Raw genomic sequence first — 21915 nt, forward strand, 5'->3', positions numbered from 1 at the left:
TGCAGTTCCACGTTCATTATTGATGGGTAGATTGATCTTCCTTTCATCAACTAAAGGGACTAAAGAAATAACGTGCTCTTCTCTGAGATTTGTTCAAGGGTCACGCTCACGCAACCCTCACCTTCCCCGCCATGACCACGAAAGTCTATCGAGGTGGGTCTTCTAGACCTGCCTGCTGACGGCACTTTCCCCATTGATTCACGGCACAGCTGAACACCCAACAGCTGTCAGATGGTCAGGGCTGAGTCACTTTAGGCTGGGGCTGGATTTAAGTGGGTGACTGAAGGTAAAAATACTCCTTCCCGTTATGAATCCTGAGTCATGTAGTGAATCAATGATTCATGTGTAAACTACCCTTCAGTTATGAATCTTCTATAATTTAATGCCTCTTCATTTTTTTAAAATGAAACCTAATGACTGAGATGGAAAATTTAATGTCTCTAACCACTACAAATTAACTTTCTTCTCATCTACCACAGTACACTGAATTCTCTGATCAATTTGTGTCCCAGTAATTATGATTTATTGCCTTCTCAAAAGTTCACTGGCATTATCAGGGTTTTCACTGTAATGCAGTTTAATCCTTGAATTTACTGTCCTGCAGACTCAACTCCACAGTGACATGAATTCCAAACACGTTTTTGAACTGAAAACACATTCTCTAACAACCCTGTCTTGGCAGCTATTCAAAACATCATTTTCTTTCCATTTACAGAATTTATATCAATTCAAAGAGGTACATACAATACATCCTCTGTGAACCCTAGTCACGAGTATAAAATCAAGATCTAATCTGATAAATTACGTTCATTTAACATTTGTATAGGAAGAGAGACACTTAACCACAACAGCACATGACCCTTAGGGTTATATACTTTTCAAGTTTAAGAGATTTCCTCCAAACTAAACCATTCTTTTTTTTATAACTTGTAGATGTAAAAACTATCAGAAAAGCAGGTCAAAAATCACTGAACTTAGTTTAAAATACAGTCATAAAACCAACATGGTAATGTCAGCCTCATGAATCAAAACAAAATATTATTCTGTAATGAGAAACAATAAAACCATGCAAAAATTTTACATGTTCATGCTTCTGGGTTCTTTATAGAAGGTTCTTTATTCTGCAAAAGAAAGCACTGTGAAACACACATAACCATAACCAGTGATGCAAATGTCATATTCTCCTTTTGTTGAGTGGAACTGAAAAATTTCACTATACATTTTGAAATACAAGCATTGTTTAAAGCTGAAGTGAAAAGTTCTGTAGACAATAGAGCTTTACCGATCATATGTGTTTCTCACTTGTAAGTTGTTCACAAATAGTATTTCCAGTATACATGCAATAGACAAGTTTCTAATATAAACCTATTTTACAGCAGTGTTGAACTGATTGAAGCAGGTATTTGTAACTTTGAAATGGTATACGGTTAATAGATATATTTTATTTTATAATGATTTTTGGCTTTCTGTTTTTAAAAGGACAGTACATCCAACGTTTTGTTTCTGTTAAAACTTTGAAAAAAATTGCTTGAGAAAGAAAAAAAGAAACAAGGGGTACAATCCATCATAGCTTAAGAATGTGACCTCTTCACTACCTTTTTTTTATATAGTTAATAGCCTACTGGATAAAATAATTGTGAATTCAATACACAAGAATGGAACACACCAGTAGATGTGTAAATGTCATGTCTCTGCATTGCAGCAGTTTCATTAATTCACTCATTTTTTGAGTCTCATCTACGCAGTCAAAAGGTAGAATTCTGTTAACTCTGAATACTTTAACAACCAATCTTTATTAGCACTGGTTTGCTGGGGTAATTATTTTTTAAATTTACCATGTACTTAGAAACTGCATTAAATTAGCACACTGTAGAATCCTTTGAAGAAAATCTTCTGAATGTACTTTACTGTTTTTTCTTTGAGTTCTTAGAAAATTCCCTTAGTGACTTATCAGGCTTTTCTCCTTCCCATTTCTATCTCCATGGAAGTGTTTTAAGGGGATTTTACAACAAACAACTTCTCTCTCCTTTGCAAGCACCTCTATAAACTAAAAGTTAGACTAGCAAATATTTATACTAGAATTGAAGATATATTTTAGAAATAAATAAATAATAAATCACTGAGCCTTGACATGAAATCAGAGAGAGGATAAAGAAAAAAATGAAGAGAAAAACTTTTGGAAAATGATACATTCTTCAGTGTGACAAATATAAAGAAATGGAAGAGCCACAGATGAGTCACTCCTCTGAGAACTGGAGGAATTCTTGACATTAGAAAGGTAGATTTAAGAGGTAGGATCCAAAACTGGAAGGGTTATGAACCTGAGAAACTGAAGGATGGTCAGCAGGTAAAATCTAGTTTGTCTTGCTTGAGAAAGAAGACAAGAAAAACAAGTGTTAAAAGTAGAGAAATGGCTCCAACAAAGCTAAAATTCACCATAATTTTCCCATGGTTGTCTGATTGGACTTTCTAAAAAGAGTTTTCTATTACTGTTATGATGGATATTTTTCAACTATATAAATACATAATTTCCTTGCTCAAAAGTTGGCCTGTTCCCTCCTGAATATTTTCCGTTTCCATCTATTGCAAGACCTCCATGAACATTGTTTCTTTCAATGAGAGTTTTGACTAAGAATCTCTTCTTGAGGGAAATCTGTGCTCTTCCTAGCTATACATACACTGAAAGGCACTATTCATTACTGCATCACTGTGCAGATTCCATACTGCCTGGTGTGCATATCACGACTTGGTGAAACAACAGACGAATTCAGTCAAGTAGCCTTGAGCTCCAGCTATGAGGCACTGGTCAGAGTAGAATAACTGGAAAAACTGTGAATTTTTCCTTCTGAAACTTCCTTTTGATTTCCAAAATAACCACTATTTTCAAAACATTCATGGCACAATTGTATATTATCTAAACTTGTTTGCACATATTGATGATTCACAATCAGAGCGTGAAAGCACTTTTCCACTCCCTTTGTGCAGGTTTTTCTTCAAAGTCTTCATCACACAAGAAGCACAACTGCCATCCTCTCCTGGGATACATGATTCTTATTTTATTCTCTATAGAGTCCCAATTCTTAGTAAACATTCACTATGTTTAAATGATGCAAACATCCCTCAAATATTTTTGTTCTCTTATTTTCTTTGACTATACTGTATTCTCAGGCCCTTATAACAATAGGTAACGGGTACATTCAGAAGGACTTTGTGGCAGAGGCTCTGTAGGTCTTCCAAAGCCAATGACACAAACAAACAAAAATTTTGTGCAAGAGGAGTACGAAGACTGCAGGTCAGAAAGATACCAAAGGAATGTGCTTTTCTGAAGGGGCAATGGTATGAAAGAAGTGCTTAAGAAGAAAATGGAGAAACAACAACAAATACCAAGACTTGTTAATGCTTTGAATTTTCTGGTTGTGCCTCTTACACATCTAATCACTCCTGACAGCAAGGGCAGCCAGGCAGGAATACAACTAAACACTCATTTTGCATTCAGTGAGATATACAGAGTATTTGAACAACTTGCTCTATGACAGTTCCTTCTGAGATATACGAATGTATGCCCAAATGGTTTTACATAGCTACACTTCTACTTTTTTTTCCAACAACACTGAGATTCTAAGAGTGCACTAAGAGAAACTGATACAAATTTATTGTTTGGAAACTAAGTGATCTTATTATCCTTCATATAGTAATGTAAAGAAGATAAAGGGGCTCAAAGAAGCCAGTTACATGATTTACTGCACTCAACAACATAGTAAAGCCAGGTGTTTCATATCTGTGTCAAATTTTAGTAGCCAAACAGCTACTAAAGGCATACCAATCTGTAATAGTGGCCATTATGAAGATGAGTCAAAGGTTGGTAAGTTTGTCTAGACTTCAGCTGGTCAAACTACGGTATAATGTTTATTAAACAAATCTTAGCTATGTTTGGAAGTGGCTCTAGAACCATATTCATACCACTTAAGTGAATGTGGGATTGAATTCTATTGAATTCTGATGTGAAATCATCTCATTCAATAACATTAACTCCTGGAGAGTAATGGAGCACTGGCATACTTTTGATACTTTTATAATCCCTAAGTAAGAGACAGAAGCTGAATTTGTTGATGATCACACAGTTGACCCAGATATACTGTGCATCTCCCCTACAAGACCCTGTCACCACTATGAGAAGAAAAGAGCTTGCATTAGCCCATAACAAAATAACTCATAATAGAAGCATGGAAATCATGGAGAGGGATGCTTTACTCTATTATTCAAATTATTTATGTCCCACACATACCCATACTTCATTCTAAAATAAGTTACTTTCACAACACAGTACTTCCCTTTTGAGTTCAGAATTAATTTTCTTCTAATGTATTGCAAACAAAGTTCTGTGGCCCTGTGAGTAAAACTGGCCAAAAGCATTACCAAATTTAGCTTCAGCTGATTTTGTACAAGTGACCTTAATGATATTTTAGCATCCAGTAATCTTAATCCCACATTACAATGAAACTGAGAACAAAAAAATATTTTAAAAAGGAACCTCACCACGTCAAAGGCAGTCCCAAGTAGCACATCTGTGCATTTCCGTATCTTAACACGTACTATTCAAAGTACATCTGGCTTGAATGCATATTAACAGTTTTATTATTAACATGTTTATAATAGTAGTGAATGAGCAAAAGACACTTAATAAAGTCAACAGAAATGAACATTTCAGTATATCTTTTATTCATGTTTCAGAGTATTGACAATGTTTTCCCCATATATTTTAAGCCCATACATAAGCTTACTCTTCAAGTCTGTTACAGCAAACTAAAGACTAAAATCCCCTAAGTTATCTTTATTGGGGAGACAGCGAAAGAGAGAGGGAATTTCATGTCCTCCTGTCTTTTCCCACTTGAAATTTTCTTTATTCCTGGGAGGTCCATGCAGGAGATCTAATCAACAGCTCTCACTGTCTTAGATGTCCACACCTCCACACAGTTGTGTAAAAAAGCTGACTGTCTAAAACATGTTCTAAAAAGAACATGTACTTAGACCTAACTGCTAGCAGAAGGAGAACTCATGGTTACAGGTTAAGAAGTGTCTTACAGAATTTGTAAGCAGAAGTCAGGTGAGCTTGAAAATATTTCTAGCTTTGAACAGAAAAGTAATCAACAAGTGAGACCTTCCAGTAAAATGTGAAGGACTTTATCCTTAATGCTGACTGGAATGCGACTGGGATGTAGATAATTTCTTTTTGGTCCCAGATATTTCTGTCATCCTACCCTGTAATTGACAGGCCTCTGTTCAGCATTGCAAATTGCCTAGAGAGTAGATGGTCTTTTAATACAGAAGCTTACTTTTGTATTCTGATGTGGTTAACTTCATTAAAATTCCTGAAGGGCGCAGGAGGTGTCAGTGCCTCCCATTTAGAGTGCTTGCCAGAAAAGCTCCTTTGTGGTGCTCACAGCAACGAACGCGAGTTTCTGCCTCAGGACCGGCAAAGAAACTCTAGTTTCCAATGGGGGCAAGCTGCCTCATGTACAAGGGAACAGACCTTTCACCTCTTAGTTTTAATTATCTCTGGCCCTGACAGGATGAACTCATATCTAATCCCCTTACATAAAACACAATGGTTATTTCAATACCCACATAAAAAAAGGGGGGGAAAGCATAAAAAGTACTCTGATCCCAGGCTAACATCATGCAGGTGTAAAGGGATAAAATTTTTACTTTAAAAAATGGACTGTATTTTCATTCCTCCAAATTCAAATATTTCTTATCCTTTCGGGAATGTTTAAGCAGAGCCGGGCATTCCTTTCAGGCTTTTACATCTTCATAATAGAAATAAATGGAATTACTGCTCGTTGCATCTGGTGACAAGGAACCAACCTCTCTCCTAAGCCCTTTAAGCATTCAGTGGATGATTCCACATAGAACACATTTACTAAAGCTGCAACTGGCATGATTTCATGTGTCACAACTTAATAAATACATACAAATTATACAAGCAAACAGGGTCACAGCTGCAGGATTTACAGCTGTAGACAATATTTATCTAGGAAAATCTTTAAAAGAAAATATTAAGGTATCCAAACATTATTTTCACAAGCACTTATTCTAATATTAATAATAATACTGCATTATTGGGTGTTTCTTACTGTTGATCAGAAGAAAATAGGAAAAAGAATGTGTGTGTGAAGACTGAGGTAGAATACAATTCACATGATTCAGGTGCTTAGTTCAATGTAAATTAAGGAGGTGTGCATTAGATTAATTAGTTGCGTGATTAGACCGTCCTGAAAAGCAGGCAGATGTAGGCAGGCTCTAGGCTGCCAAGATCCCATTCTTCATTTATTCTTTTTATCATAAAGGACAGAATCTTTCTAAGATTCAAATAAGAAGAGATCTGTTCTTATCCTAACATATCTGAGATGTGGAAGTAAAGAATTAATCTACTATTTTGCCTTTCAATTAATATGAAATATATTAAACAGGACAGTTTATAGTCAATGAAAAATATGGGTAACTTTCCACCCAAGGCACTAAGTTATTGTTGAAAAACACTAATTATATAAATATAAACCCACTAGAAACTCTATAGAGTTAAAATATGCTTTCTTAAATAACTTCATTAGCACCCTGGAAAAAGATTGGGCATGTATCAGAAGATCATTGAAGGAAAAGAAGTCTTATATGTGATTTGGGAGGTGGTTATTTCTTCCTCAAAATCAGTGAAAAAAACTGTTATCACTGTTATCAGTGAAAAAACCTGTTATCACTCTCATACATTATTATGAAAAAAGACTGACTTTGACTGTAACAAAACATGACCATGCTCCACCTGAAAAAGGCATTAAGTAATACATCCCACAGTGGCACAAAGGATTAGGAAATGTATTCCATGGAATGCAGAATGTACTTCAGTAGATGTGCAAAAGACTGATTTTTCCCTGAAACAAAATAATTGTTTTCTTTTATTCCCCCCCCCTCCTCCAACCTTAAAGCCTCAGTATTACCCTCAGCTGCATTTAACAGATCACAAGAACATATTTTCCTCTAACACATTCTTTATCAGCAACATGAATATATGCATTACATTCTCAAAGAGCATATAAAAGTTCAACATCAGGCAAATCAAAGGCTAATTTGCTTATTCTGTGGTGGTTTTACACTCTACTATAAATCTTGATTCTACTTAAGAGAGAAAGAAAACATTTTATAATCTACTTACAGAAACTAGTGAAAGGCATAAACAGGCAAAAAATAACTGAATGGCTTCTACTGTGTTCACTTGTACTGCTATGTTCATCATGTACAGCTTTTCTCTATGTCCTAAAAATTGATAGCATAATTTCTATTCACATTAACTGCACAAAAATCGAGCCACAAGTAATTTTTCCACAGAAAAGAATATTCAGTCCTAGACAAGACAATAAAAATGTATAAAATACATTCTATTTCTTAAATTGAATCCTGAAACTAAAAAAAACATTAGTTGCACTGCAGTATAAAACTTTTAATACATTTTCTTCATTCATTTGGCTTCATTTTCTATCTTGCCTATAAAACTTTGCAAGAGTTCAAAATGAACTGATGAAGTTTCATGAATCATCTGACTCCTGTGAACATTTCTTTCTAGAAGTAGCTTTTAAAATTCATACAGGCATTAAGCTTCTGTCTTGAATAGCAAAGCTGTTGAAAGCATCTTAACTTTGGTGGAACAGCGACAGTATTTAAAGAGCTGAGGGAAATCACTGTTATTAGCCCACCGATGCCCTCATGCGGTCAGAAAAACTGCTTGATTTAAAGCAGAAAACAGAGAACGGAGGTGGTGGTGGAGAAAAGGACCAGCCACTCTTGCTAAAGGTCATGCTTTGGTCTCGATTCAAGAACTGCAGCTTTGCCCAGTTCAGTCTTAACATCAGGAAAAGGCTGGGGTTTTGCTAAAATGTTATAAAGTAAAATGCTACTTTTGGAAAAAACGTAATAAACTCCAAACTATCAGTATAGATTAAAGTAGACCCTGAGGAGTAAATATAAACAAGTTGGGATCACTGAAACTCCTGAATCAATTATTCTTCAGATAAACATACAACCGAAAAAAAAAATATTGAATTACTCTAAACTTTCAAGTACAGCTTCAGAAAATCAAAAGAAAAAAAAAAGGATGCATTCAATAAACCCCAAAATATTAATTCACTTAAGGGGTGAATACTTCATGTAGAGTTCTACATGATTACCTGCGTGGAAAACAAATGGAATTGTACAAATACAAATGAGATTATTCAAGGAAGGGAATTAGATGATCATTACCCAAATCAACTTTCAATTCTTGCTTATTATGAAATACAGTCCCTGAGGGACTGGCTGCCTGCCAGGTTATGATGATCTCTTGAGGTAATTCTAATTCAAGAGAGCCAATGTCCAGGTATGACAACTGGGGAAAAAAATGAACATGTGTGTGTGCACATGCATATACCTGTGTGTGAATATATATTTATACATGCACAACTACATATGTACATCCCCCCACCTAATTGAACGTGACTGGGCTTCTTTTAACTTCAACAGTAAATGTAACATTTTTGGCATTATGATTACTTCAGAAATGTACTCAACTTTGACTCCAGTTCAACACAAGATTTACCTGAAATACAGGTAGGAAAAGAACAAATTTAAAAAATATATTTCTAATGATAGACCTGGCATTCCATAATTGCTACTTAGCATTTGCCTTTGCCCTGATCAGATCCAGAGGTTTACTGATGGATTGCAGAAGGAAGTCTAAACGTTGGGAATTACTACTGAGTGCTGCTGAACTCACGAAAATGCTGTTTTTAGCAAAAAGCCCTTGCATCAGGGATGATTTGAGCAGTTACAACATGAAAAGACTACTGGTGATGAACACATACACATTTCTTTTTTACATTACTAACATGAACCAAGTTTGTATCTTCTCGCTGTTCACAGGACAAAGGATAATTTACATGTTTTGTCATAACTTTTGAGTGCTGCTGTAAGACCACGAAGACAGCTATTTAAATCTGAGAAAAATATCCACTTACTGCATTCTTGAGTTTTGCTAAATATGCCTATACTCAGCCAACCATGTTTCAACCTTGAGCAATCTAGAGCTGACATTTGTTTCCATAGGTGATTGCTCTGCATTTATATGCTTTTATTTTTTCCAATTTAAGGTATGTTCATACCGACTGCAGCATTCAAGGACTTTCAAGCTATTTAACTTGGCAACACAAAGTATTTTAATATGGATGTATAATTCATTTATCCCACTGATGCTGCAGTGTAGACATATAGCATGAACTTGAACAGGTGACCTGCCTTCCTTAAGCCTCAGTTCCCTCCTCTGGAAAGCAGTGACAATGCTTACTGCTCCCAGATGCTGCATAATTATATATTTTAAAAGTATAGAGGTGTCTAAAGGGAACTAACTGTGGATAGATGAAGACATTTTTCTTCACTTCTCCATTTAGCTAATTACAGTGATTTGTGCTTTATGGAAACACTGTATCAGTAAAATGTCAACTAGTCACAGCAGACACCAAAAGAACACCTGTCTAGCACTACTGAGAAACGGAATCACTATTTCAGATTAAAACATTCATTTTTGACAGAAAAGTATTCTCTCAGTCAGTTTCATAGGGCAGAATATCAGGAAGGAACACTCAAAAAACCTTAATCTAAAGCCTACTCTATTCTTACATACATTTCATTCACGTCTCCTTTACTGCCAAGGCCCAAAACTTATCCCAAATATATCCAAGTGCTCCTGAGCTGTCCTCCTCTAGGACCTCTTCCAATAGAATGAATCAGGGAGAGTCCTGCATGAATGCTATGAATTCAGTTTTGTGTTCACAAACTAGGTGACAAAGCTTTTGCAATCTTCAATCAAGTGCAGTTTTATGCACTCACCAGGCATGCCATAGGACTTCTGACTTTCTAAATATAATCTTTACATAGCATAAAACATTTTAGACAACAGCCCACAGTAGGAGAACACTAAGTCGAAGAAATAAAGAAATAAATGTGTTTGCTAGTAGTCACAGATAAATGCTTTACCATCTATTAAAAAATAATGCATCTTTTAATTATTTTTACCTAAGCATTGTACTTTATCTAAATGAGACATGCCATTAAACAATGTTTATTGAAAAACAGTATCCTAACTATGTCAGAATGTAATCAGTGTTTTTATATTTCATTTCTATCAAGAACCCTTTGATGAAAAAAAGTAACACAAACCTACCAATGCCTGCCTATTGACATGAAACTTTTAGGGCAAGATTTTAAAAAGAAATTGTTTTTCAAATTCTTTTCAGATATTTGATAATGAAGAAACCCTGTTCTCAAAGACACCAAACAGTGAAAAAGCTAAACAATTTTTGGGCTAGAGTTCACAGCTTTAGAAAATACAACATTTTGTTTAGATTTTGGATTTTAGGCACTCCAATTCACCCCAATCATTTCAGAATATTGTAGTGTTATTCAAATTTCAATAAATGATGAAAATTTCTGACCTGCCTGTATAAATGCAGACTTATGTAAACACATACCATATTTTGATAAATTAACTTTGTAGCCTCAAGACCTCAGCAGCTTGAACTCTGTTGAGTATGTCAACAATACAAAACAAATGTTGACTGTTTTGAAGATTGCCACAACATTATATCAAGGGAGCCTAATTACTAAGTAGAACAGCTGTTTGTTTTCCTCTGTTCCATTTCTTATGTATATCCAAGCCTATTTCTGAAAGTTAAGGTGTTTGTGAAAGACAAAATGCATCCCTAGAAGAAAGTACCAACAGTTCCACCTGAAGCCTAGCTGAAGATTTGCCTCTAATTCTTTGAAACTATATTTATATTGAAAGCCCTCTAGTTCTTTTTTCTCTAAAAAGTCAGGAGGATTCAAAGAGATTCTGTGTGTTTCTGCAAAACAGTGGTTGCCAGCCACCTAGACAGGTCTCATGTTGGTCTAAGAATATCACCATTAAGGGATAATTGATATCACCAATAAGCTTTGCTAAGCCTGCAGCAGCTTTGTGATATGCATCAATGGCAGTTTTCTGTGGGGTGGATGTGTGGTATGTGGAACACTGACAATTTCCTTAAGTGGGTTTCTGCTACAAGGTGATTGGGAATGATAGGTTTAGTCAAGGAATTAGAGATGCCTCATTAGACTCCAAGTTACTTAACACGAGTATGCACATGAAACATTACAAAAAATAAGGTGATTTTCATACACCAGCATGAATAGATCAATACATGGCTGCAAAGTATGTCCAATTTTGTAAAAAACAGGTATCAAGAAATATTTAGCTGCAGCATTCTTAGCAAAGTAATTGTCTCTAGAACAGGAGATGCTGTAGTTCTTAATTGCTTAATTGCACAGGGAATCTACATGAGTATGTTTTCAAGCTCAAGGGACCTTTTCATTTCCAGAAATGAATGCCTTAATGAAATATTACTTTTATGTCTAGGTCTATTGAAAAATTAAGTAGGAAAGGTGAAGGCCTTCATATCCAGTTAGCAACTACATATCTATTATTTTACTGGAGATTACATAAAATAAAAGACCTAATTTACTGCTTATTGCTTTGTAATGCCTTTGTAAACAAAGTTTCTTAGGTCTCATTATTTTTCCATTTGAAGCAAAGTTAAAAAGTAAAGTACAGAAACAGAAATTAGTTATAGTCACACAGGTCTGAAGATCACATAGGAGGCTTTGTTCCAGCCCTTTAGCACAAATCAAACTATTTCAGTTCTGGCAAACCACTGCTTTGAACTATGTACCCTGTGTTGACAGAGGAAAGAAGAAAGATACTTGAATGAGACTTCACCCTGGAATGTGCCTAGTAGAGAGGCAGGCTGTCAGTGGAGAGAAATTCTACAGCAGATCTTGAAAAGTGCTTTGTGACTGTGGGAAAACGTCTTTAAAATAGTTACTTGACATTACTTAGTGAAATGACTTAATTTTTTTTTATTACATGCACTTTCCAAGCCAGTATTCTCTAAAAATTAGTTGACTATTATTGAAAGTAAATTAATATTGTGGAATAAAATGTAAAGTTAAAAAAAGAATAACAACACCCCTCCCCCCCAAAAAAAAAAAAGAAAAAGGAGGGCTGGCTCTTTCAGTTTCCATTAGTCAACTTGATCATCAGATGAAACTGAGCTGGTGTAAACCAACTGTATCTGGCCATAAGATGGTGCTAGTGCTACTGCACTGGCAATAAAAATGGCACTGGTAAAGCAACCAAGTGTCAAGCACAAAGGTGCTACTGGGAAACAGTTTCCTTTTCTCATTACTTTTATGAATGGCATTTGCTGAGATCCAGTAACAAGAACACTTCAGTTCTTGCCCAAGTCTCCGTAACTGCAGAACATCTTGTAGAAAGAGAGCTAAGAGTGGGAAAAGAAAGTGAAAGAAGATGATTTTGGCCTAATACATCTCATTCACACTTGAGATGCCATGTGAACAAAGACAGAGAGAGAGATCTAATTTAGAGCAGACTGATTCTTTTTTCCCATTCTAATTTACTACAAAAGTGGTTACAGAAATTCATGAAACAAAAATAATTGCAGTGGTAGACAGAGATCCTCCTAGTTGTGGCAGGCAGGATCCTCCTAGCTGAAGTTGTGAAGTCCTCCTAAAGCACACTCTAGTTGTTTGAAATAAAGTGATACCTTCTCCAATCACTAACAGAAATTAAAAGATGCAATTGAACAGTCCTGAATTTTCCCTCTATCTTGCAATCATACATAGAAGCCACTACATTAACACTTGTGTATACATAAATACATGCAAACACAGAATACATGTATATGCGGTGTGTTTTCAGCATCTACCTAAACATTCCACAGGAGAACGCAGCTGTATGAAGATCCTTGCAACTCTTCTTCTGTGAGAATTACCAAAACTAGCCAAAAGCTCTACAGTGAACTCAAGGCATCCTTCACCTAGGTTTCAAGTTTCTTTTTCAAAGTAAAACCACAATATTTTTTCCCAAGTCTTTGAATGCTGGAAAAGTATATCCTTTGCTTAAAAAATAATTTCATTATTCTATCTTCTGAAAGTTACAGTTAAAAATCAGCAGGAGATAAAGAATTTATCTGCATTTAATTGCAGTGGAATTTGGCAAAAATACAAACAGCGTAAGGCAGTGTGTTGGTAACCATAATTACAAGGGTCACAAGATGTTTTCAAGTTTAAGCTCATGTGCCTCTTTTCTTTTTTCAGTAAACAAGTCTACTCAGTTTTTCTCACAGGTGTATTTCAACTTCACTGTATTTTCCAACACACCTTTCCCTCCTGAAAACTCATTCTCATTTTGTTAGATGTTTTTCACTTCAGCTTCGTGAACTCCTACCTGCACAGGGCGACCATCTTCTTGGCCAATCATGTTCCTCCAGTCCTGCAGTGACCGCTGGAGGCTTTCCAGCCCCGTTTCCCAAAGCCTCACACCTCCTCCCATGTCCACAGTAACCAAACCTACTTTGCCCAGTGGTGCCAACAGGGCATCGGCATCTGAGATCTTAGAGAGCCATGATGTATACGGAGAGAGAGACTGTGAACTGAAAAACAAAAATTAATATTATTTTTCTTGAAGCTTCAATTAAAAGGGGAATGAGTATTTATGTAGTTAAGGGGACAATTAAATGAAATTCCATCCTCATTTCATGAGAGAATACAACTAAGCCATACAGACCCGCTGTTTTATCTGAAACATTCCACCTACTGAAACTGGATATAACCAAAATATACTTGACAGTACAAGAAGCAGTTTAAAAGACCAGGCTGAAAGGGAATATGCTGCCTAACTGACTGTTGTACCTAATCCCTCTGAAAATAGTCAGTCTTTAGAAATAAACTATAAAGAATGTAAAAATTATAAAAAGATGTTATAGAAGAACTACAGATGTATATAAAACTACAAAAGAAATAGGAGAAGACATGACCTGGGCACTGAGGAAAATGCATTTCCATCAAATCAGAGTAACACCTTTCTCTAGTGATTTAATATAAAATGAAGATTTAAACACTTATTTAACGACGGTACAGCTTTATGCACACAGAATTTAAACACTGTTTTAAACAGTGATCTTGCTGACAAAAATTTACTGCTGAAACAGAGGGCCTAATGGGTACATAATCTGAAGGGAAATTCAGATAATGTAGGAAAGGTTCTATGCATTTTTCAGAACTGTTAGTGACAGGCATAATGAGTTGGCAACCTACACTAACACCACGATTAATAATTTTCAAAAATACAAAAAGGAGCAACACATATCCTTCTACCTGTGACTGAAATTGCGAGGTACTAACTCAACTGAAAAAAGTTATCTTAGCATTTGACTAGGCTAACAATACCAGAAGGAGAAAAGGTTGTTATATTTTAACATAGAATTATTCATACATATATATGAAAACTCACTTTACTTATCAGTTCCTAATGGAACACATTTTTAAACCTGGACTTCTGCTCAGATCTGCCATATATAGCTTAAATTCTAATGCTAGGTTAATGGTCATGATGTTGAAATATGGTTTTGTAATTTCTGTAATTTCTTATAAAATCCTGGAGCCCCTGGTGGTCTAGTGGTAAAGGCGCCGCTCTATCACCACAGAGACCCGGGTTCGATTCCCAGTCAGGGCCACTCCCGGGCAGGTGGGGCTCGTTAGCCCTTAAAGGCAACCCACCTACGTCCTAAGGACCTCACTGCCACTGTCCAAGCTCGCTTGGCCCCGGCAGATGAACCTTAGGATTAAAGGGTGGGCTCAGTTCCGCGCACACTGTGTCTCACCTAAAAAATCCAATGCGCAGGCTGGAAGGTGGAAAGACCTTCCCCGGATCTTCGCTCGCGAAGACTGGCCATTATTATTATTATAAAATCCTGGTGTAAAATAACATGATTCCCTACTATTTTTATGTTAAGGTCTTACACTTTTGAATAACTGTCTAAGATGTAGGCCAATGGGCCAATTATAAAATGATGCAGTCCAAAAACAAGTATCTATTAATTAAAATGTTGCCCAGATTTTTAATGAACCAGAATTACTTTAAATCAGAATCAATATTGTCAAAAATCAACATCAAATGGATAGAATTTAAAAAAAAGTATAAAATTTCTGATGTGTCAGTTTAATACATGGGCTATTTAAATATGCAAAGCTGAGAGACTGCCATTTAAAAAACTCCCTTTAATATTACTGCAGTGGAAAATGACAATTTGAAACCAAAATATATCTTTATATTATAAAGTATTTGCAAATACTCTCTGCAATTTGAGAGACAGATGTTAAAACCAAACAGAAGTCACACAGTCTGGTTATTTTGATTTATCACACAAGATACTTGTGAGGGAATGTATAGTTTCCAAAACTTAGAGAAGCTCAAGTTATTTTCAATGTGAACTTTATATTGGGCCTGAACTTGATCCCTAGTTTCCTAACACCTAACACCAGATCATTCTGCCTTTGTCAGATCCTAAAGATAGGGAAAAAGGAAAAGAAAATAAAGGCAGCAAACCAGAATGTAACAGGGTAGAGAATAAAATGGATGGAAGAGGGGGAAGGAGCAAAGGGGATGAAAATCAGAAGATAAAGGTAACTTTCATATTTACTATTAAGGGCTACATGTTCACTGGTATTACCTAGTAAACAGATAAATTATGTTGACAAAAAATGCTTCAATGTTTGCAGAATTTTACACTAGATATGAATTAGTCTTACTTTCCACATCAGAAGAAATATTTGCTTATCCTGATGTAATAATGGTCACTAAATTCTCTTTGCCCTTCCTCTAAGACAGAGGTCTCTCTAATCAATAAAATCAGTTACCTAGGAATTGCAATGTATTTGATTTTCTTTGAGTTAAGATCTGTTACTTCCAAGTATCCAGCAGCTTGTGGAGGAGTGACATCTGAAAAAAACAAACATGTTATTTTCCTGCTGCATGATTAACTGGTTATTGCATTTGCACTTAGCAGATTAAATTTAAATATTTCATTATACAGTACCTATCAGAAAATGACAAGCTTTCACATTCAATACAGGAATATAACTTGCAAATAGGGAATTGTTTTATTATTATGATAGTGAGTAAACAGTCACAGTTAACAAGGAACAATGTATTTGTACAGCAAATGTCAAAATTACACACAAATATAACTGCTCACAAAAGCACTAATCACACATTACCACAATCCCTAACTCACTGTTTTTATCTGTCACTGAAGATAATGTCAGTTGTATATCTGACTTTAAAAGCATATTGAGGAACATTTCAAAACACTGTGTTCATGATTTCCACTTTAAAATTTCTCAGTAATATTATCCTAACCGCTGTTCTCTTAAATCAAACCACTCCTTTAGGAGGTAAGTTTTCAGTATCCAAAGATTTTATAACTTTATAGTAAATAGCCCTAGACTATCAAGCATTTAATATTCTGTTTATGGACAGTGTGTTGCTCTACATGTTGCTCCAGTTAGTGTCACACTAACAGAGACAGGCACTCAGTAATAGACTGCTATTTTATGTTCATCTATACAAAGTGCTGAGAATCCAAATAAATATTTGCTCTCAAGTAGCCCTCATCTCTATGGCCCTGTTTTTAGAAAAAACATTAATTCTTATTTGCTGTATTCTGCCACGATCCCTTGTCTGAGTTTATATTTAAGGTCCATACATCTATTTGGGGAAATTATTACTTGCTATAGTTTCTTTTAAAATATAACTATCATTCTGGTTTACAGTTTCAATAAAACACATAGGCAATTATTTCTTTGCTTATTGTTCCTGGAATAGCTTCAGTAATACATACTGGAGTATGCTAGAGTTTGGCTGAGTACTTCAAATTATTAATAGAAATGAAAGGCTGTGTGCTAGAACTTACCAGTTGTCCAAGAAGATGTGAAGGAAAGCCTGATAGAAAAATACAAAACAACTTCTCGAAGGCAACAGAAGACAACTGTGCAAGAATTTCAAGGGACTGAGACACACTCGATTTTATGTAGCAGAGTGCCTTTGCTTCACTATACCGTTTCCCAGGGAAGGATACAAAGACTTATAAATGAAGTCTCATAGAACTCTCCTAGTTAATTAACTACAGGTTTTCCAATGCAGAAACAACAGCAGCGATGACTCACCAAACATCCAAAAGCCCCCATGAATTACGCAGCACAATCAGGAATAAATAACACTGAATTTTAAGGGACCAAGACTGTTAATCAACTACTGGTAGCAGTTAAATGTGTATTCAATTAAATATTCTGTCAGTTAGTGAGACTGAGAGGCAAACTCCAGAAGAAACAATAGCCCAGCAGAGAAGGTTGTGAACACAGAATCTCAAATGAGCACTGTAAGGACTAGTACTTTATTATCTCACCTTCCAAGTGAGCACATAAATGCATGCCTCTTTTCTTCTGCCTTCCCTTTTTTCAACTTTGAAATATTTATGATTCATACCACAACAATGGCAGCACTAGGTCCCTCTAATGTAGTATTTTGTCTTCAAGAGATGCTTGGAAAATGTAAGAACAGACAAGTGCACATGGTATTTTCCTCAGTCACCAACCAGTTCCAATCTAGGGGCTTCTTTAGCTGAATGTGTTGTGTATGGTTTTATGTCTACATATTTAGTAACTTTCCAGGAGTTTGTCCAGATTTCCTTTAAGTCCATGTTTCAGCATTCACAACATCCTTTGGGAAGCAGTTTCACAGGTTGGTTCCTTACTCTACAAAAAAACGTCTTGTTTGTTTTGACAAAGTTCCTACTAGCTTCATTAGCTGCTCCCTAACTGTGGTACTGAGTGCAAAATTGTTTCTTTTCCCAGATCTCCATGCCATACATATTTTTGTAGAACTCTACCATATGCCCCTTCCCTGATCTTGTCTCCACATGCTGAAGGGTTGGCCAATGTAAACTTGCTCCTCCTTGCTGTCTTTTTCTGAACTTACTCCAGTTCAGCCTTCTCTCACCTTGAGATGGAAGACCAAAACTAAACCATGTTAAGGACACATAGATTTGCACAACAGTACAAAGAGGTTATTTGTTTTTTTCTGTTCCTTCCCTAGTAATTCTCAACATTTGATTTGCTGTTTTTTAACTGCTACTGAGCTTTGAACTGCTATCTTAATGAAACTATCATGACAGCAAAATAATGCTTGTAGGATGTTCTGATCAGCCCCATCTTCTTTGATATAGAATTAGGATTCTTTCTTCCCTCATGTATTTTATATCTATACTGAATTCCATCTGCTATTTCTGTTGCAGTCGGAATTGTAGTCCTTTTGTAATCCTTCATGGTGAATCCTTCTTCCATGAATAATAAGCAGTAACATCAGCACTGTCACCTCAGTGTTAATTAATTTTTCTGTCTTTTGTCATTACATGCTCAGTAGCACAGGTGTCTGTAGGATTTCCCTCACAGCTCCTCCTTTGCTAGAAAAACTGGTCATTAAATGAAAAATCGAAATGTCCTGAAAAAGCCCCCAAAAATGGCTATGGAATAGAAAACCTAGAGTCTTGCTCAAGTCCCATTTAATTGTATCAGTAAGGTCATATTAAACATGATTCAGTTAAGATCAATTTTTGTAATTAATAAATTAAAACATCATTCAGAAAAGAAAAATCAATGATAATGATCTTCAAGGCTTGAAATTTTTCAGCTTAAATGGCCAGAAAGCACTGTACAAACCTCATAAAATTTTCTACACATTTAAAGCTCTCACTCCCTGTTCATGAATATATTTCATCATAGTTGAGAAAAAAAAATTAAGCTGCTTGGCCAGACAGAAGCCAATTTTCAGACTGATAAAATGCTCAAGTCACTGTTATCCAGGATTCACGAAGAATGTCCCCTGGTTTTTAACTACAGTAATCTAGCATGATAAAATGTCACACACCACAGCAATTTAAAAGGTTTTTAGAAATAGCTGTCAATTTTAGCTATCATTTGGAAACACTGTATCCCTCTCTCACTCCCAAATTAATAAATTAATTTTAACAAAAACTCAGAATATTTATCGTCTGAATTTTTAAACCATCTACTTTAGAGTCAGATCCCTTCTTTTTCTGTGAAGGCCTGAGAAAAAGTGACCCAGTCTGACCCTTCAGTGGCTTATAAAGTATGAGGAGATTACAACCTGAAGTGGTAAATTAGTTCCAAGATGCGAACTCTTAACTAATTTTATTAAATTTAATCTTTTTAAAAGGTAATCTTTCCTTTACAAGTGTAGGTAACTTAAGTTTTCTACCTTGTTGATATCCTTGACTTGGCTCTTAGTAATTAATAAAAGGATTTCTCTACACGGGGAAGTTAATCTGTGTTAAACAAGGGCAGGAATATTAGATAATTCATTCTGTTCAAGGGAGTTAATTTGGAATAAAGTGTTTATTCTGGGACAGAAAGTTCATACACAGAATAAATCACGAATAGGTTCTCATGCTGATGAATTAAAAAAACCCTGCCATTCTACCATTTACAAATGTGTTGGGGGTTTTCTCTTTTGATAGTAAACTTTCTTTGGAGATTCCTAGAGGTAATTAATGCAGAACTCACAAGTGCTTTAGCACAAGTGCTTTAGCACTAACTGGTATATTTGTAGTTATTTGCTAAAGAAGCTAAAGTTATGGTAGGAACAGAAAGCCTGGCATGGCAGCACAAAAAGATCTGAAGACCATTAAGTCTACACCTGCTTTATTAGTGCATAAATGGAGGATAGTTTTGCTGTATGTAAATGTTGCTTGGGCAACATTCTCTTGGACAAGAGAAGAACTAAAGAGCCTGGATCTCTTCAGTTTGGAGAGAAGGCAGATGTGAGTGAAGCTGGCAAAGTCATGAAGGTGATGGTTAAGGTGAATGCCGAACTGTTCCTCACCCAAGCCTGCAATAGTATAAAAAGAGGCACTTGAAAAACCTGGTGGGAGATCAGCTGATCACAGAAAATCATGAACTTGTGAGTTTGCTGTGGAGACACACAAGCTCAAAGAGGGACCAGACAAACTTGTGGACAACAGGTCCATAAAAGGAGATTCAAAGCCTGAGGCTTTAATATCCCTAGCAAAACAACTGCAAATATTGAGAAAGTACGAAAGGAAAAACAAAGAAGTGGACAGGCTCACATGCATTCCCAAAATAACCTCTCCCATTGTTCCTGTTGGGGAATAGAATACTGAGTTAGTCAGACAACAGGTTTATCACACTGCATCTCTGTGTGACACTGAGCAGAACTTGGAAATACTGGTGAAGGCTGACTGCTGAACTGGAATGATGATAATCTTACAGTGGATTTCCAGTGCAGACAGAGGAAGATCCCATCTACCGCAATATTCACAGTGTAGACAGCCTGTTAATTCCCAGAAGCATAATTCAGCATATTAATATCATTCAAAATAATTTTAAAAATAAGTGCAACTACTCTCGTCCTTCTCAAACACTTGCTGTGTTTTTTTTTAAGAACATTTTGGAAAGATTAATGAGTGATTGCAGTTTGCAAAACAAAAAACAAGTGTGTTGCAGCACAAGTATATGAACCTCTTACCTTTTGGGTAAATGTCTTTCAAAGGCACATCTCCAGGTGCTAAAATTCTGGCTATTTGATTAGAAGCCAATAAAGTTACACAATTGGTTTGTTTTGCAGCTCCTTTTTTCCGCTGGGCTCCATAATAAAATGGATCAGAAGGAGAAGCACGTTTTTGACTCAGAGAGGAGTTTCTTTTCCAGCTATACACTTCACTGGGAGACTGCAAGAGAGAAGGAGTGTAGTGAAGAAAACATTACCATTATTGAACCTAGGAACAAACGTTTCTTGACAAGTTCCACTTTTGATTTAATTTCAAATCAAATGTGGCTACTGTGGTTACTTCTTATGTTACCACATGACAAGGATGAGACCTGGATTTTGTCATCAAAAACTCCTATAGGAGTGAAAACCAACAAACCATATACATGAGTTTTAGGCTTTAAGAATTTCTGAAGATCTGAAGTTGAACCAACATCTTTTTTTCATATTGAACCAGGAACAGAAAGCATTGAAATAACCTAATCTGGAATCAAACTATGTAACAAACTGTTACAATAAACTAAGTTTCCACTAATGTAGATAAATGGAAGACAAATATTTCAGTAGTAAATTCAAACCTAGGCAATAAAGCTCCAGGTTCAGAAACATAAATATAGGTGTTCACATGAAAGCCAGTTCCTTCATCTCCCACTATGGTTATAAGAGCCTAGAGAAAAAAATCATCTGGAAGGCCTCAGTGTTTGGTAAGCAGAGCACTGCTACTACAAACAAGAGCTCAGATACCTTGCTCACACTAAACACCTACATCACTAACACTAAACACTGAATCTGAAGTTTTACCCCATCACCCTTAACATTCACCCTGAGCACTCCCCCTTTCATATTCACATGGACATCTAAAACCATGTATGAACAAAGACAGGGCCTCAGTCTATATTAGGCAGAGCAAAATGCTTCATGATCAGCATTGGTGTGTTAGTACTGAAGAGTGCAGCACCTTTAGTACTCCCTCTTCTAAACCACCTCCCTTTTCCAGCAGTAAACTCACATCTATTGCAAATAATATGAATAGATAGAATAATCAATCTGGTCATATAAATCTAGATCAAGGAAAACTCAAAAGCTAGTTGCAAATACAGGGAATGTCTTATTGTCAAAAACGTATTTTTGAATCCTTTTGGATTTCAGTCTTTTCTTTTGTCATTTAGCTTTCCCAAAACCCATGTATGTTAGCACTTATATTTTCTAATTTGCCCCAATTTATTAAGCAAATATGACTTACAATTATTTACTCCCTAAGCACTACCTTTTTTACTTATTATTAGGTGGTAAATAGAAAAAAAAGTCCAAAGAGTTAAACATACTGTTTTTATTTTCCTTGTGTTTACCTCCAC

The 21915-nt window shown here is 35.8% G+C and overlaps 1 protein-coding gene across 1 annotated transcript in view; it reads right to left on the reverse strand.

Annotated features, from left to right (window-relative positions):
• Positions 1–21915, reverse strand: part of VWA8 (von Willebrand factor A domain containing 8) — a 179620-nt gene that overhangs the window by 23132 nt on the left and 134573 nt on the right. The window contains exons 35-37 of the mRNA XM_050333094.1: positions 20540–20741; positions 15835–15916; positions 13364–13568 (exon numbers count right to left, since the gene is read on the reverse strand). Of these exons, the coding sequence (XP_050189051.1) occupies positions 13364–13568; positions 15835–15916; positions 20540–20741 (489 nt within the window). The remainder of the gene's footprint in view (positions 1–13363; positions 13569–15834; positions 15917–20539; positions 20742–21915) is intronic.

Source organism: Myiozetetes cayanensis, unplaced genomic scaffold (assembly GCF_022539395.1).
Source record: "Myiozetetes cayanensis isolate MyiCay16 unplaced genomic scaffold, myiCay2020 scf5-8, whole genome shotgun sequence".
In the NCBI taxonomy this organism is placed as follows: domain Eukaryota; kingdom Metazoa; phylum Chordata; class Aves; order Passeriformes; family Tyrannidae; genus Myiozetetes; species Myiozetetes cayanensis.